The sequence below is a fragment of the Bos indicus x Bos taurus genome, chromosome 21 (assembly GCF_003369695.1).
Source record: "Bos indicus x Bos taurus breed Angus x Brahman F1 hybrid chromosome 21, Bos_hybrid_MaternalHap_v2.0, whole genome shotgun sequence".
NCBI lineage: Eukaryota > Metazoa > Chordata > Mammalia > Artiodactyla > Bovidae > Bos > Bos indicus x Bos taurus.
Window position 1 is genome coordinate 28457116 of NC_040096.1, and position 18929 is coordinate 28476044.

Below are 18929 nucleotides of genomic sequence, written 5' to 3' on the forward strand. Positions count from 1 at the left end.
AAACCTATAAAAGTATTAGGTACCAATCCCAATTAAAAGGCCTATTTAAAGAATCAGGCACCACTGGAAGCCATGCAGACTGCAGAACCAGATGACTTGTAGTGATTTGAGAACATGGTGTTGAGCCCACAGTAAAAGCAGAGGACACTTGAGGGAAAGCAGACGTGCTCATGTGGCAGGCTGACGGGGAGCGGCGGGTGAGGGCAGCCCCCGCGGCACAGGTACCTTTGCTGGGCCCACATGCGACGACAGGGACGGCTCTGGACCTTTGAGCTGCACGTGAGCGGCCTCAGTGCCTGGAGCTCGTAAAGAGTCGGCGTGTGGTGAGTCAGAGGAGGGGGGAGCTGGGCTCGGCTCCTCCAGTCTGACATTAGTTAAGTCTACGTGAGGATTAACAGCAGAGGCTGATGGTGCCGGGTTTGTTTCAGGCGAAAGGTAAGGGCCTGGAGATGAGGCTTCTGCTTTCTGTGAAGTGTTTAAAATATTTTAAATATAATGCTTCTGTTCACTGCTAACTCCCCACTTCCATTTATAATGGTTGATAGACATACATTTTAAGTGTGCTGAGTAAAAAAACTGTGACCTCATGTCCTGAATTTTTAAATTTCAGTATACTGCTGTGTGAGATTCTAAATACACAAAGTTTAGAATTAAGTCCTTGGTATTCTTAAGTTGAAATTAGACATTAAATTTTAACCTGTGAGAAAGGACACCACATTCTTTAAGTCAGTCACCACATCTAGACTTTGATCAAGTACCTCCACCTGCAGAACATTGATGCTGCTGCTTACCTGTTGAGAGGCTGTTTTAAATCCAGGGGAGTCTATTCTATGGCCTGGCTGTGGCTGCGCTTGTGGTGAGTAGGGAGGATATGCCTGGTGGTCAGGATGCATTCCAGAGGAGTCCTCTCTGACAGGCTCAGAGGACCGGGTAATGGCAGACTCCGGGGGAGTCCCCACCTCATCATTTAGGGTCTCATCTAGTTCTTGATCAGTGTAGGCCCCGCCTTCTGTGTCTGTGTCTTCATAGTCAGAAGTGTGTCTACTGTCCGTGCTATACATTGAGTATTCACTACCTGGGGCTGACAGGTAGGACAGACGATCATCATGCAAATCAAGGTCATCACTTGTAGCACCATCCGCCTGGGTCAAATAAAAGTAAATTAAAAATTTTATTCAGTAGTTTTGTAAGAGGTGGCCTTTATTTCACAAGGGGACTGAAAAGGATACTTGTCCTCGGAGAAATCACAGCTAAGTCTAGAGGCTTCTGCTGAGGAAAGGTCATGAAGACTTCACAAGCACACATGCGGACACACAAAGCACCCTCGGATATCTGAAGGGCTTGGATGAGTGAGGTCGGCCAGCCGGCCATGACAACACTGGACCCTGATGCCCAGCCCCAGAAGACAGCGAAGGAGCCCTGGCCCTCCTCTGGCTCGTGGACCCTAGTCACTCGCTAGCCTGTCAGCCCAGAGCAGGGTCAAGAGGGGGATATGGCCAGGCCAAGCTCACAGAAACAGACACACCGACTGACAGAACATCGCGCATGAGACTAACTAGGAGATTAACGCCACATTTCAAGCTGAGTAAGAGACCTTGTGTATATATAAAATCTATATATGAAGATTAAAAGTTGGTATTTGGCCCTACAGTTTTTATAAAACACGTGGAAAAGCATCAGCTAAGTGCTGGCTGCTCACTAGAACTGCTGTTAAAACATAACTCTGCACAGATGCAGTCAGTGTCCAGGGGAAGTGGGGGCGGCGGGGGGGGAGATGCAGGAATGATGCTCTACGCAGGATTAAGAGCTGAGTCGGCTCCAGGCTCCACCAAGTGTCTCCTGAGCCAGTGAGAGAGAACACACAAGTAAATGAGGGAACAGGAACAACAGGCTGTCAGCGCACACTGACGTGATGCTACTGCCTGGACCACAGACAACAGCCACCCCCTGCCCTGGAGGACCCAGAGGTGGGGTATGGCTCGAGACCTGCAAGATGTGGAACCCAGAATTCTACCAGCACAGACTGACTGACAGACAAGGCCTGAGCCGCCTGAATGGCACTTCCCCCAGTCTTGATTCTGGCTCTGCAGGAGCCTGATCCTGAATGCCTCTTCCACGTGGGAAAAACCACCTGTCCCTGATCAGCGGTTTGGAAAGCCAGGGATGATGGGTGGAGTCTCTCTCACTGCAAAAATCTGCCTGCTCTCTCCACTCTAATCTCCACTCGCAGAGCCTGCAAGACTATATAACCCAGGGGCCAGTCGGGGCAGTGCTTACGGCCCTAGGAACGAGCAACTCAGAACTCTCTGATCTGCTGCAGGATATGAAATGCAGAAGGAGCAAGAAACAAGCAGTTGGAGCCAGAGATGACATATGCCTCCTGTTAAGAAAGCCCCAGGATGACTTTTCTTGGTTCAGTAGGGAACATGTAAGACCATCAGAACTGCCGAGAGGAACTCTTCCTGGAAACCAGGTGGAAGTAATTAACTTAGGGGAGTTCAGGGTGGAAATGAAGAGAAGAATCTATTTAGTTTAATAATCTCTTAACTAAATACAATCTCTTAGTTTAAGAACCTATTTGGAAAAAATATACTGTAAGTCAAACTTGATTTAAATTGTTAACACCTTTTCTGATTTAGAGCATCAACCTATTATTCTAATAGTAAATGACTTATGAGACCTATTAATATAGGTCATTTTAATTAATTTTTATTATTTTCCTCACACAGAAATATAGTTGGGGAGTTAAGACCTTCATTTTAAAATCCAGGAAGCACACTAATATCAGAGAAATAAAACTAAGATTTGTGGAATAAAAAAACCTCTCAGATAGGTAGGCAAGTATATTTTGTGCATTTATAAACTAATAGCTTTCTTGCTAACAGTCTAGCTGACACAGGCTGCTAGCAGAATTGTGTTGTCCTGGAATGGTTAGTATGGAGTGGAAGTGATCATACTCACCCAAGGCCACAGAGTAAATAAGTTAGTTAAGTATGTTGTGGGAAGTGCTGCAGTGAGTTGCTCCACCTCTGTCTATCAAGTTCCTGGCTGACACGTCAGTGGTCAGGGGGGGTCTCATGATCGCATGTGAGTGGTACTGACACGTGACTATGGGTGGAAGCAGCCAACACCACCTCCAGATGTCAGCGTTAGGACATCTCTTCTCACAGAGGTGGTGTCTTCCAGATAGAAGCAGGGGTCCTGAGCATGCAGCATGCACTGCACTGGCCTCAGGGGCCACAGCCAGGCAGGGGAAGGGGGAGCATGCAGGGGAAAACAGCAGAAATGAGCCGACGAGGAAATACCGAAACAAAATAGAAGAGACATTCTCAACTTTCCCTAGCAGCGGAAACACACTGACAATGTATTCATCCGAAGGCAAAACGCATTTATAACAAAAGCTTCTTTAACTGTGTATTCTGAGAAAAGTATTAACTCCCAACAAAATCAACATCCTGTGCCATTAAGAACTGCTAGGAGCCCAGACAGGCCAACAGCAAAAGGTAGTACAGAACACCAGAATGCAAAGCCAAAAGTCTGGGCTGCGTAACCTGACTTTTCCAGTGTGTCTCAGGGATGTTAGTTAACAGGTACTGATGCAGAAATCCTTCAGGGAGGGGCTCAGGGCCACGCTTCCAGCAGCAGCAGAGCCAAGCCCCTCACTGCAGCCCCTCCGGCCCCCACCACGCAGCTGTGTGTCCATGCTGCGCCAGGGCTGGGTCTAAGGACAGTGGGCCCTGCCCATTCCCTGCCTTTTCCTCCAGACAAGTCCTGGATCTCACATGCAGAGGACAGCACTCTGGGGACCCTCACCGAGCCCACTCAGCCCCTTATTTCCAGAGGAGGAAGGAAGCAAGGTTCACACTCATTGTCGGTCAGGTGGGTGGAGTTGGAGCTCAGCCCTGCTCTTCCACATCATTCTGAGACAGAGAACACTGCCGGATGGCAGCTCAGTGGGCAGGAAACTTCTAAATCCTTTACTACCAAAATGAATTCATAATCCCACATGCAAATTGTGAAGGCCTAGACACTGAAGCCCCCGATTCCTCCAATATGTTGATCCAAGTAGAAAACGGTGTCTCAAAGGCTTCTCTTATGTGAGTTGTCAAATGGGTTAACAATAGGAAACTTCTTACCTTTCCCTCAGAAACCCATACCAACTGGTTCTGTTGTTGTTGGATTGCTTCTTTCAGTGCACCATACCAGCCATCATTCATTGAATTTAAGTTAATTGTAGCTGAAAACAGACAACAAAAGCATTGTTCTCTGGTTAGAACATTGCCACCAAATAAGAATTCACTCAACACTGCTTAGAGCTCAGCCTCCACCACTGAGTTCTCTGACAGATGATATCTGAGGACACACCCCTGGAAATGTCTGTTTTGGCACCAAACCATTTCTTTCCATCAATAGCAGCCATTAACACAAGAGCAAGCAAAACAGGCAAAGGTTATATGAGTTTTAATATTTAAACAACACAACCTTTTTGCCCACATATTACTGCACAGAAACTGTAAGATGAAAGAAGGGCTTTCACGTACTCACTTGTAAAAAGATGGTGATTATTTTTACGAAGTTTATGAGAGCGCTCATATAACTTCCTGGCGCTTTTCCGAGATTCTGGACATAACCTCATTCGCATTGTTTTCACACCCTGCTTTGAGTCCGGGTTAAGGAACACCACGATTGGATACCACTGGGCATAGTTCAGACGGTCTACTGCATTGGGCGTTACATCCAGTAAGGCATGTTTGTCCTGAAGACAGGAGGAGAAAGCAGACACAGGTAACTGAGAATCATCACCTTTAGAAGTCCTACCCGAGACTATGTTCCAACAGGAACAGATGTTTAACTCCAAACTGTCTCAGGAGCACGCCAGGAAAAGGTGTACTCTCAAGTTAATGCTATATACTTTCTAGCTCAATATAAGGCAGAAAGTCTTAATGAGCTGTTTTTTTTGTTTTGTTTTTTTTTTGCTTACTCAAAATGTTTATAAATTGAGTTGCACAAAGATATTTAAAACCACATATAGCAGGAAATACATTAAATTTAGAAAGATTATTCTCTCCCATTTTTATATTTTACACCACCTCTCTTGGCAGCTCACTTTTAAGACAGCCCCAATACTTGCGAGCAGAGAGTGAAAATAAGTGTAACATTGTAATGGTCCTAATAACCCTGTGACTAACACACATTCCTATCATCTGAGCACCAAAGGGCAACCTGAACTGTCCCACTGGGACAGCCGCACACTGCCTGTGTGAGGACACTGGATCCCTTTCTGTGGTGATGACAGCTTATCTTCTGAGGCAAGCACTACTTACCGTCCCTGACACCAACCGTTACAATGTCTGGCTTAATTTTCTCATGGTATGCCAGTAACAACTTGAGAAAAAATACCTCCTACTTTCAGTTTAGCCAGACTCATCCCACAGCTTACAATGAACAGGTCAACTTTCAGGAACATACCTGATCTATTATCTGCTTTATTGTGTGGAGGCGAATAATGCCAGAGCTGCGCTGGTCGGTTCCTGCATCCCGAGGTTCACTTTCTAGTCAGGAAATCAGGAGAGAAACAAAACATCAGATTTCCACTGGTGAGACCAGGCCCTCGGCTTCTGGGCACTAACGACACCGTGGGCTCCACTTGCTGGATGTCAGCAGCAGTCCCGTGTCCCTCCTGACCCACAGTGATAGAACTGAGGCCACATGTCCTCTCAGGGCTGCCCTGGCTGAGAGCGCCTGGTGACATCAGTGCTTCATACCATCAGAAGGCAGGTGGGTGCTCACCCACGATCCCAGGGGTGACCCCACCCAGCAGCTGAGCCACACTGCATGCACTGTGCTCACAACATCAAAGTAATACTTCATAATGAACAACATTTTAATCAGGAAGCAGAACTTCAGCATCCTACTGGTCAAGAGAAATTGCCAAAATGGCAATTCTCTCAATTGAAAATCAGCTTTAAAAAAATATTGATGAACTTGCTTCCATTAAAGTCAACAAAGTAAAATTATAAATTATATGTTTGGTCCAAATATTTAAGTTTAAAGTGATGTGAGTTTTTAAGATGCATATTTTCAAAAATGTTCCAGCTATTCTGAGGCAGAGACATAGAAGTGCAGAGGTCAGGCTGAGGGATAAGGGGGACGAGGCTCTCACAAGACAGAGGGCTAGCTTCCAGTCCGCTGGACACAGGCAATGACGGGAGACCACCTGGGAATTGTGGCTGGAGAAAATGCTACCAGTTTCTAAATTCAAAGACTCTCATTTGATTCAAAGAGGGTATATAACTAAGCGATCTGAACCCCTTTTATAAGACCCTGATTGTGGAATAAACCCAATTAAAGTAACAATCAGTCCTTAAAACAGAACTCTGTAGGTCTTCACACTTGTTCTTCCTAAATTTAAAAGATTTAAGCTTGGTTACGGGTGGTATCTATAACCACCAACTTCTTTAGGCAAAGTGCTGTCTATAAGCACAACCAAAAAAAGATCTCTTCTGAAAAGACTAACAAAATGAGTGGAGAATCAGAAGTGAACATTTTCTAAATTGCTCAAATTTTACTATCATTCGTCTGCATCTTCTGAGTTTCAGGACACACATGTCTTCATTCAGCTTCACCAGCAAGCAAATGAAAAGTAATGTATACAATACAAATACAAAGGCAACACCCTGTTCATGTAAACCAGCCCCTGGAGCTCACGGCACCACAGGGGCAGTCAGAGCGCTACAGCAGCAGCAGGGAGCGCACCCGTCTCCAGGAATCCTAATGAACCCAGCACACACACACACACAGCTATGTACTGGAGTGTTTACACCCAGCACACAAACCGCACAGATTTATGCAACCTCTGTATTAGTAAAATATAAATTTGAAACAAACTATAAAAACAAAGGCTAATCAAATCACAGATTTTTTATAGAATAGATAATAAAATGAAAACATGAGTTATCCACTAAGAAGGAAAATGGAATATACACTTGGTGGAGGAAAATACAATAAGGTAAAATTGAGGGTGATGATGAGATATGTCAAAACTAATTTTCTAATTTTTTCCAAATACAAAATGGTGTATTTCTAATTAGAAAAAAACGTTTTTCAAGTTTTTACATATAAATTAAAGCAGGCCTAAGGGGTCGTAACTAAGTCTGTGGATTTAAACTACCATGGTAGTTAAAATAAGGAAACTGAAAGAATCTGCAAGCAAAACCTGTAAGGCATTTAGAGCACTACTTCCTCAGTATCTACACGTAACACCAAAACACTATAAATGTCTGCAGTAACCAACAGCATAACCATGCTTCTATTACCTTCTGACATTGATATTTGAGTTCTCTATTTGCTTAATGACTGATAAAGTTGGGCTGGAGCCAGAAAGCTGGGTTCAGAGCCGAGTGAGTGATTTAACCAGTAGTCCTCACGACGCCCCAACGAGGGAGGGGGGCAGTGCACCCAGCTTGCCTCGCTCAGGGTGAACATTCGACAGCTGCCTCGGGATGTTGTCAGGATTAAACGTGACTGTGGGCTGGGGGAGAGGGACCTGGCAGAGTAAGGGCACCATCACTCAGATTTCCCTCCAATTAAACACATGGGGTCAGCAGCAAAAAGTGTTACTTCTATTAGGTGAATGGGTCAGATCTACCTTTAGAGGGTAACTAGTAAAGAAGCACCCTCAACCCCACTCAAAGTCTGCATCAAGACCACTTACTTGCGATCTGGTAAATATCTGGCTCCTCTCTTGCCAGTTTCTCCCTGGCAACATCAGCTATTGGTCCAAAGATGGTTACAGGCCTCAGGAATCCAGCTGAGAAGATTCAGATGAAAAAAAGCACAGTTTATGCTTTTTTTGTCTTAGGCAAACCGACATTAATATAGGCTGGTTGGCAGGAAATAGACTACCTTCTCGAAGAACCACCCTCTCATACGCCGGGAACTTGGTCTGGACTGGCTGGGCTGAGAGGTCTTCTCGGCTCTTGCGCAGGTTTCTCTTGGAGCTGCGCAGACCGCGGAACCTCCAGAAGTCGGCGCGGTCTCCCCCTGCTGTCTTGGGAAGTGTATACTGCACACTGGCTAACTGCTCAGCTCTACACAAGAGAACACAGAACAAAATGCACAAAGACTTGTGGCAGAACTTCACATGGAATGTAAACCTTAATGCTTAAATTAAAATAAAGGAGTTTATAAAACTAGGTCAGTCTTAGACATGGTGAGTACAGTGAAGACTCCCTGTGGGGCTGAAACCTTTTCCTCATTCCCTAACCCACTCTGCGAGACACAGCGGAGCGCTCATACCTGTTTTTGTTTGGGATGATGCCACGTTCCACCTCTTTATGGTTTTTGCCAATCCGAATGGCAAGCCAGGACCCCAGCTTCCCATTGTACAGAGTGTCCACGACACGGAACACCTCTCCTTTGTTAAAACTGAGTCCATAGGGAGATTCCTTCTCATATTCAAAATGGGTTCTGATATAGAAAGAATCACCCACATCGGATTCTACGATGCGACGATAAACTAAACGGAAACAAAATATAATCAATAATGAGTGGAAAAAGAAATTCATATGAATAGAATACATTAGGTGAAGATTCTATTGATAACGTTAGCAATGACAAAAACAACCGTATCCAACTAACAGTAGCTCCTTCCTACATATTCTGTCTCGTGGGCATCACCGTGAGCTCATGACACGGTGACTCGGCACCCCGCCTCCTGGATGAGGAAACTGCTGCAGACACCCAGCAGGCAACTCGTCCAGAGCCACACGTGCTTCCTGCTTCGGTCACCTAACAGTCCCGCCTCAGCCCTGCACAGACGCTCCCGCTCTCTAAACTGTGGCTCTCAAATGAGGGCAACCCCATATCCGTCAGGTGAGAGAGAGGGCTGGCATGCATGGAGACGTTTCTGATAGCAGCAACCATGTGCTGAAAGAAGGTGTGTGTACAGACACCTAGTGAGCAGAGGGAGGACATCTCAAACAGCCTGAAGCATTAATACATGGGACGGCCTTCACCACATTACTTGGTTCAAAACATCAACAGTACCAAGCTTGAGAGACCTTGTCTGTTCTAAATGAAAAGTGCATCTTCTTAATCACAGAAAATTAGTCATTCTCTTGAAATTAATGCCAACAAACATCAGAGCATACTGCTTAGAAAATATCAATACAAAATTCAGAAGCTGCCCATGTACAGTTCTTTGTGGAAGAGTATACAATTCTCCCACAGATGACACTCTAACTTAAACTGAAAGCCAGAAAGACTCTGGCTGGTCCCATTATTGTGCTGTGCTAACAAGCATAGTGTAAGATTGTTGATGTTGTTTAGGCACTAAATCGTGTCCGACTCTTTGCAACCTCATGGACTGTATAGACCACCAGGTTCCTCCATCCATGGGATTCCTTCAAGCAAGAATACCGGAGGGGGTTGCCATTTCCTCCTCCAGGCGATCTTCCTGACCCAGTGATCGAGCCTGCATCTCCCAAATTGGCAGAATTCTTTACTACTGACCCACCAGGGAAGCCCCACAGTGTAAAGGCTGTGTGCCCCTAAATGACAAAATCCGTAGGGTTAACAAGTCATTTATTACTCCCTTTTTAAGTAGTCCAGCATCTCCAGGTTTATTTTCTCAATTTCCTGAGAGTAACTCACCATCTTTCTTCTTCTGAGCCAATATGGTCACTTCTTCTCCTTTTGGGAGGTCAAGCAGGAAGAGGACGGCTTCTTCTCTTATGATATTTGTGAAATCTACATTGTTTACCTGTTAAAATAACGTTTCACAAATTACTACTGGCCATATTTTAAGACAATAAAAACATTTAACTGCACAGGAAACAAATATTTCTAGAGTTTATCTACTCTAGAAATATCACATCTCCAAAAGTAAAAATATTTATTTTTGGAGAAAAGACCCTAGTTTGTAACAAGCAGAAACCAAGTAAATAAAGTGAGTTAAAGTATAAATTCCTATAAACAGTGACAATGCCACACAATATTAGAGATCATACACTGCAAATTCCAACCAGTTCAGACCAAGAAAGCTAACATCTAATTCCAATGACTTATTATTATAAAATCTCATGATTTAAACTTTGAAATTAAAGTCCAGACTGTACAACAGAGCCAGACTTCTTAGACTCTCTGAGAAGCAATCAGAAGGAAACAGCGTGTGCGCTGTGCCACCTAAGTAAGAGCATGTGTACAACACAGGCTCAGAGTCTGCCAGGTCAGTACTCACTCTATCAGATACCCCTGAGGACCTAACAGAAATGTCATCAGTGACTGTATGCAGGTAACAGGGAGATTTCCTTCTATTCATCTTCTGGAAATTTTCTACATTAAGAGAAAATGTTTTCAACAGGTACTACCTTAATGATACAATTATGAGAAAATATTTTTACATGACAATGATTACTTCAAACAGCATATGGAGTGGGTAAGAGAATAGGTCTACTTAATTATCAATGTTGTATCTGAGAAAACAGAAATATTGTAAACAAATGTCAAGTGGAAATCAGCCAGGCAGAGCCAATGAATGCCCTGACCTCCTTCCATGCAAGTGTGAAGGGGAAGGGGGACAGAGCGGCCACCACGGCCTGAGGGAGCTCACCCCACACTCAGAGGGTGGTTTCTGACTGCGAGCTGCTGCCTCAAGTGACCAAACCCAACATGAAGACAGGGAAGCAAGAGGAAAGGGGGGGTTGCTGAACATGTGCCAGGTTTTCAGAAGAATGATTAAAGAAGGTGGTGGGAAAAGAACTGAAACATTTATCGACTAGGAGGGCCAGAATGACAGTGTTATAGAATCCAAAGAAGAAAGTAATTGCTTAAGGTAAAACATGAGTAAGAAATACAGAAAAACAAGGGCTGAAGATGCCATCAGGTTGGTGGTGCCCCATGGAAATCCACCCTGAGCCGTGGTGAAGGTGGAAGGCAGGCTGGACGGCCTCATGACACAAGCAGGCAGGGAAGGGCGCCACCTTACCTGCAAGTGCAATAGCCAGAGGAGAAAGACAGACAACACAAGGCAGATGCGGAGCCAACAGGCAGAGAAAGAGAACTCAGAACAAAGCAGTCAGACTTGGGGCAGGAGGAGAAGGAAGAAGAGAGCAGAGCAAGGTGAGGCGGGAACTCCCACTTGAGAGCTGGTCCTCCGACTAGAATGGGATGTAGTATATCCAGCAGGGGGTAAAGAATACATTTGAATCAGTTCTAATGAGGTGGATGAAACTGGAGCCTATTATACAGAGTGAAGTAAGCCAGAAGGAAAAACACCAATACAGTATACTAACGCATATATATGGAATTTAGAAAGATGGTAACAATAACCCTGTGTACGAGACAGCAAAAGAGACACTGATGTATAGAACAGTCTTATGGACTCTGTGGGAGAGGGAGAGGGTGGGAAGATTTGGGAGAATGGCATTGAAACATGTAAAATATCATGTATGAAACGAAATGCCAGTCCAGGTTCGATGCACGACATTGGATGCTTGGGGCTAGTGCACTGGGATGACCCAGAGGGATGGTATGGGGAGGGAGGAGGGAGGAGGGTTCAGGATGGGGAACACATGTATACCTGTGGTGGATTCATTTTGATATATGGCAAAACTAATACAATTATGTAAAGTTTAAAAATAAAATAAAATTTAAAAAAAAAAAAGAGAGAGAGAAGATGAATAAAGATGGTACTATGTTACTAGGTAACACTGCTTATGGAAAACAAAAAAAAACACAAAGAGCCCACTGGTACACTGCATCCAAGCTGGGCTTTCCTGGACTCTCATCTTTGTGGATGTGAAGCTTCAGAACGAGAGCTTACACGTGTACCCGATGGACACCCATCTTGGCACACCTGAGCCATCACTGGGTAAAGGGGACCCACAGGCTGCGTACCTGATGCTGCCCTGCTGGCAGGCTGGGGCCCACAGCAGAGTCCAGCCAGCAGGAATGCTCAGCTGAACTGGAGATAACTGGGAGACATTGTGAGCTCTAAGACTTGGTTTTTCCACATTCTACAAATGAGTGATTAAAATGAAACCAAAGCCACATACTGTGCAGTCACACCTAACAGACGTGAGCAGAGCAGAGGCAGGGAGGGGAGACCTGATGGAGTCCCATGTTCTTTAACACAGATTACAAGCTCATCATAACACATCTGCTATGTCTGAGGCCTTGCTCTGGAGACCTAAGTATCTGAAACCATGTGAGCTGATCATGGACATACCCTGAGGATCTGGTCGCCCTCCTCCAAGCCTTCTTTGGCAGCAGGGCTATCTTCGAGAACACCAGCTACAAATATGCCAACATCGTTTCCACCAGCTAGCCGAAGACCCACACTATCTCCTTTCCTGAATTTTACTAACTTCATGCTGGGCCTGTTAAAACAAGTATTTCATTTGAATGAGTTAAGAGAAGCTTAAACAGTAACGGCAAACTGCTATAATGAAAACCATATTTAGAATAAAACAAATGACCATCATATCTGAAATTTCCCCCACACCACTAATTTACTTAATAAAATTTAGCATTAGAACTCAAAATCAGATTTAATGGCACTTTCTTTTAATTTCTAATTAACAAAAATAAGTTCTGAAATATCCAAATGTAATATGTTAGTACTGTTTTACATAATAACTGTAAAATTACTTCATGAAAACATGTTTTCCCAACTCTGACTCTTCGATATATATATTAACAATGGCTAAAAACTCTTCCATTTTTCCCACCCCAGTTCACATACCATATCATCTCTACCGAATAACTGAGAAGTCCTATTGTACAAAGGTAGAAACTGAAGTGTAAACTGACAAATTTCCCTAATACCAGGAGTCAAAATCAAGCTCTAGGCACTGTGCCCGACAGACAGTGCTTTTCAAACTCTGCAGCCAGGGGTTCTTGCAGTAGCTCACACAGATTACTTGCTCTGAGGCCCCTTTGAACTTTTAACCAAAAAGCTCACCATCCAGCCTTTCTGGATGAGCCCATGTTAATCTCTTCATGCTGGAAAGAATGGAGAAGAACTAATGAAGACACATTAATTCCTCTACTCTCAGTGCAGGGTCAAAACTCTTGACACTCCTGAAACAAATACTAAGAATGCCACAGAAGAATGGCTATAGTACTACAGATTACCCTTGTGGGTAATTAATAACAAATTACATACATAATTACAAATTACCCTTCTAGGTTTCCATAGCCATCCCACATTCAGAGACAAGAAGACACAAGTCTTTTACACCTATCTGGACATGAAATGAAGAAAGGTTCTTTTAAAGTAACAATGAACAAATAAGTAGAGGTTAGCAATAACTAAAAAACACAAGTCAACCAATGAATGAATGAGTTGAGGGGACACAGACAGATGCCTACTTCTTTAAACCAACTAAAGACCACCTTGGTTTTTAGGACTTATAAGGTAGTCCCACTAGATCTGGTTTCTTCACATGAGCTAACCATGAACTGGGCAGAAACCTGAGAGCATGTAGATCAGACAAGGTCACTTACTGCTGGGGCTGGTCACTTACTACTGGTGGCACAGGAGGTCCCCCGAATCTGTGGATCATAGACGGTAAGCTCCTTGCTCGTGGTGAAATCTACTTTTCCACCTGCATCAAGAGCCTCCTCTCCCAAAAGTCAACTATCCAGAGAGCTCTTTTAAGCACCCCCTTAAAGTCCTTAAGATTCCAGGGCCCTAAAGTCCTCTCCTAACACTGACCAACCTAGAGGACCTCAACAGGTAACAACAGTGGACTGCAGTCTGCATCCTTCAGCAAGACCTGGCTTTTAAAAAACATCATTCAAGAACAGCTCCAGGCGCCATCTCAGGGTCATGTGACCGAGACAGGTTCCTTTATTCTTGGCCCTCTGTTGTATCGACCGCACACAGCAGCAGAAGCCTCTGCCTCAAACGCATCCACAGAGAGTGAGCGAAAAACCCCAAATACAAACCCTGCCCACTCCTCAGTTCTCTCCGTATCTGTCCTTCAGGGCTCCTCTGGCAAACAAGTCTCTGGAATCTAACAAAGTTTTGGTAAACCTTAAAGAGTCAGGAAAGTGCTCAGGCAAGTCTTAAGAAAGGAAAAACAAGATAATTCCTTCCCGATTTATAAAATTTTGAATTATCAGTTACCTAATATTAAAATGTGTAATTTTAAACTTGTGACACTCCCACCTGTTTCAGGAGCTGTTTCTACCATGCTGGGTCTCAGGGTAACAACCCAATTTCCTTCAGCACAGAGAACAGATGAGAGCAGGGGTCTATATCTAACCTACTTTAGGAGATTTGGTAATTTTCTATTATTCACATCCTGTCACCTCTCTTTTACCACAGAGGCATCAAAAAACTAGATGATCATGACTGTTTGAAATCTGGATATAAAATCTACATCTCAGTCTCAGTATATAAGATACAATGTAATGAAATGTTTGGAAATCAAACACTGACTGAGGTGCTGACTGATCTAGAGCAGGTTCTCAGTCAGGGTGATCCTGCCTCTGGGAACATCTGGCAGCATCTGCAGGTGTTTTTAGTTATCACAACCAGGGTGTGTGTGTGTGCACACGTGCATACTAGCTAGTGACCACTGCTGGCTAGGGATGCTGCTCAGCACCCACAGTGTATAGGACACTCACATGATAAACAGTTATCTGGCTTCAGTCAAGGTGCTGAGAAACACTTCTTTTTTTTTTAAGCTAGGGATTGAGAATGTCTGTGAAAATTCTCATGTTTAACTAGAAAGTTTTTCTTCTTTTCGGTCACACCACACAGCATGTGTGAGCTTTGTTAACCAGGGGTTAAACTCATGCTCCCTGAATTGGGAGCGTAGACTCTTAACCACTGGACCACTACGTAAGTCCAGAAAACAATTTTCTAATTTCTGATCCAAAAACTAGGTAGAAAATAGTGGTGAGAAGGAAGTAAACATCCAAAGAAGTATGTTTTCCTCTAATCTCTGATCCTATCATATAAATAATTTAAAAACTAAACAAATGAAAGTCTAATCAGAGCATTATGCAGCACACACTATGTATCAAAAGCATTTGTAATACAGGTCACAACTGAACACTCACTCTAAACCATGATCAGTAACAGGCAGAGAAAACAACACAAGTTTAAAGCCACATTACCGAAGAATGCCATCTTCATGAGTTGAGTTGGGCAGGACACCATCAGATGGACTGACAGGTAAATCCACGTCTGGCTGTCCTACCTGTGCGTACACAGGCTTTGGTTCTGAAAGAAGAGAAAATCTAAACTGTGCAGGAAACACTGTACAAAATGGAATAACAGTGCAAGCAACCACTGCATAACCAAACAATGAAAAGTCTGCAAAATACAGTGAAAATGGAAGTTCAGAGAACCTGATCAGGGACATATATACTACATATGCATCTATCAGGGTACATTTTATAGTCAGATATTCTGATATCTTTATAACATGTATGCACATCACATGGTCACCTGTGCTTTCCATAGCTCCAGCTGTTGAAGTCTGAAAAAATCTACTTTTTAGGGAAGAATAACAGAAGAATGTATGAAGAGAGAATCCCTACATTTCTCTGCTGGGACTGTCACTTTCTTAACTATTGTAAAATTTATTTTTAAATATACACATTCCTGCGACTAAGCAAGCAGAGCAGAAAAGAGGTTTTGGGAGAAGGACCTGAGGGACAATAGAATCGGAACCTCTAGGCCTTTCAAGCAACCCTTCAGGATTTCAGAACCCTGCAGGTTTTCACGTCTGGTCTCGTATCCAGCTCGGCAAGGTACACTTCATAAAGGCTTTCTGAAAACACTGTCCACTGGCAAGATAACTTTTAAAAGTATCTGAAGTCAATCTAATGTTTCCCTTTAATGAGCAGTGTTTGAAAAACAACCTCACTCACTGTGAACAGCTGTGAACCACGAATAATTTCTATGTAGAAAATTTGAAAAACATTCAAGAATGCCTACTCATCTACAGTGACCTCCTATCCACATAAAATGCTGGAAATACAGAAAAATTCCATGGGTAGTTACCTACATGGGTAGTAGGTAACAACAATAGTAGCAGTAGTAATAACTGCATTTTTGTATCTCCTGTAAATATAATTCTGTAAACTGTAAAACAGTTTAATCTGACTGAATGTTTTCTGCACTTCCTATTTCATAGGCGAGGCTTACCTGGAAGATTGGGTGCTTGTTTCTCATTTCGCTCAACTACAACTTCTTCCACTGTTTTAGGTGTATGATCATCTGCATGCTTTACCGGAGTTGAGACAGCCCCTGGTTTAGAAATTCTCTCTTCCTCTCTGCTCCGGAGACTGTACATTAGTAAAACACAAAGTTATGAGCACATGGTGAAAATCATTCGTAAAGAGCACAAGAACAGCCAAGACAATGTCAGGAAAGGGTGACAAAGGACTTGCTCTAAAAAACACCAAAATACTGTAAAAAAAACTCAGTAATTAAAACTAGAGTAGCACTGCCACAGATCCATGTAGAAAAACAGAAAATGGAGAGATACTTCTGCAGGACCAAAGTTTATCATGGAAGCATCAGGCCAAAGGTGCTGGAACAAAACAGTGTGTAATAAGCAGTGTCAGAACTGTTCACTAATCTAGAAAACCTAGCTGACTACGTGTATTAATGACATAGAAGTAAATCAATTTCAGATAAAGTCCTAATTTTTATTATCAAAAATACTTTTAAAGTAAGTCTCAATTAACAAAAGCCATAATGTATCAAGTAAATACATAAAAAGCTTTAAAAGGTGTGAAAATAATTGGAAAAAATGTCATATGTAGAACCAAATGAATTTTAAGTTCAAACAACTGAATATTAGCAATTTGACCAAACAATATGTAACAGAAGTTCAATTTAAAACTACACATTGACCCAATAATACATATAATAAGGATTTGATATTTAGACTATATGAGAACTATACATCAGTTTAAAAGAGACAATTCAGGAAAAAAATAACTACTAGGAAGAAGAAATTCACCAGTGAAGAGTGAATAAACACAGACAATAAACAAAAAATATTCAACCTCACTAGTAATGAGAAAAATGCAAATACAAAAAACTAGAGCTCTTACTACTTGTGAGAGTTCTCCAATCATATCAAGCCGTAAGAAGGATATGGAGAAACAGACATTTGGAAAAGGACAGTGGAAATAAGTGTAAACACAAAAAAGTGTACTACTACTTGAGCAAAAAATAGGAGTTATTTATCAAAACAACAACAAAAATGCACATACACAAAAACCTGGAATTCTACTCTTAAATTTATCCTGAAGAAACACACACATACGTGTCCAAGAAGATTTTATAAAAACATTTACTCTGATAGCAGCTCAACTAGCAATAAACAAAACTCAGTGCCCATTAACAGTTCCCCCAGAAAAATAGAAACTATAAAAAGTGAACTTTATATATATATAAAGGCCAATACATATGCTTCACATAAAAAGATAAATCAAGATCTACCATTTAACGTATTGATAGAAGATTTTATGGCTGAGTTCTCCCAACTCTGAAAAACCTAATATTTTTCTTCAATCATCCTAGATCGTAGAAAAATATAGAAAGCTCCCTAACTCACTTTTTAAAGACTTTTTATTGTAGAAAATCCCATACATACATACATAGAACAGTATCATAAAAATCTCATGTACCTATCTTTAGTATTTTTCAACTTTCTGTTGATTAGCAATTCAACCTTAGGCTAACAGAAGCTTAACACCCAAATCTTGACAATTAACAGTACCAAATGAGAAGACAAAAATATTTTAAAAGATAAATGGAGGGGAAAATTCCGAATAAAATACTGTATTAGAGGATTATTATACTGATACAGTAGTCACAGCAGGGCTGTTTCAAGAGTGCAAGACTAGTTCAGCATTAAAAGTCTACCACATAATTCTATTCAAACATTACAGAAAAAGTTAATACTGGTCAAATGAGCATGTGAAAACAATCAACAGCCATTCCTAATAAAAGTCACAAATAAAGCAAAGATCAGGCAACATAATAATGAAAGTATTTTCCGAAACCAAGAGCTATTATCATATTATGTAGTGAAACACTGAATCTATTTGCTCTAAAATCAGTAACAGCACAGTGACACCTGCCAACATTACTGTTATTTACCATTATCTGAAGACTCAGATGACAGAATCATGCAATAATGCTCCTGGAAATACTGGCAGAACACTTTAGTGAGTATAAAAGAATATTAAAAATTATTTGAATTAAAATAACTTTAATTACATTGAGAATTAAATATCCTCAATAATCAGATGGAAATGAAAATAGTAAAGTAAGTAAAAATATCTCTACAACAATAGCATTAAAAATTATACATCTATACAAACCTAGACTAGGGGAGATCTCCCTAAAATGCAAGTTAAAAATTCAAAAGCCATGAAAAAACAACACCCCAGAAAAATGAGCAACAGAAATGAACCAGAAATATACTAAACAAGAAATTCGACATGGATAATATCACAAAAAGATGGTCAGTTCCACTAGTCAGGAAATCAACTGATAAGAAGAAGTCACCATTTTGCAGCCATTAGACTGGTACACATGGAATTCTGAGAAACAAATGAAAGCACTGCCACGTGTGTATCACTGAATCACTTTCCTACACACTTGAAACTAACATTCTAAATTAAATATACTTCAATTTTAAGAGCAAGAAAAAATGTAAACACTACTTTTGAAAAGTAATCTGGCACTAACCATGAAAAATTTTAAATGCCAACACATGTTTTAAGTATTTTAACAGTTAAAAAAGCCAATATATGAACCCATGGACAAAAATGAAAAAGACCTAGAAACAGACTTTCCATAATATGGAAAATTTCTGATCAAATGAAAAAGCTAAAAGGATGCTTACCTTGTGTTATGTGAAATAAGCTAACAACTGGGGAATAAC

At 41.9% G+C, this 18929-nt stretch overlaps 1 protein-coding gene across 8 annotated transcripts in view; it reads right to left on the minus strand.

Annotated features, from left to right (window-relative positions):
- The window catches only part of TJP1 (tight junction protein 1), a 259492-nt gene that overhangs the window by 14773 nt on the left and 225790 nt on the right, over positions 1-18929 (minus strand). For 5 of the 8 annotated variants that reach the window (XM_027521549.1, XM_027521548.1, XM_027521547.1 and 2 more), the window contains 12 exons: positions 16169-16308; positions 15133-15238; positions 12230-12380; positions 9655-9763; positions 8299-8518; positions 7906-8090; positions 7715-7810; positions 5470-5552; positions 4546-4756; positions 4137-4237; positions 792-1142; positions 226-465 (listed from right to left, as the gene is read on the minus strand). In XM_027521549.1, coding sequence (XP_027377350.1) covers positions 226-465; positions 792-1142; positions 4137-4237; positions 4546-4756; positions 5470-5552; positions 7715-7810; positions 7906-8090; positions 8299-8518; positions 9655-9763; positions 12230-12380; positions 15133-15238; positions 16169-16308 — 1993 coding nt within the window. The remainder of the gene's footprint in view (positions 1-225; positions 466-791; positions 1143-4136; positions 4238-4545; positions 4757-5469; positions 5553-7714; positions 7811-7905; positions 8091-8298; positions 8519-9654; positions 9764-12229; positions 12381-15132; positions 15239-16168; positions 16309-18929) is intronic. The other 3 variants (XM_027521550.1, XM_027521553.1, XM_027521554.1) reach the window with 1 other exon arrangement.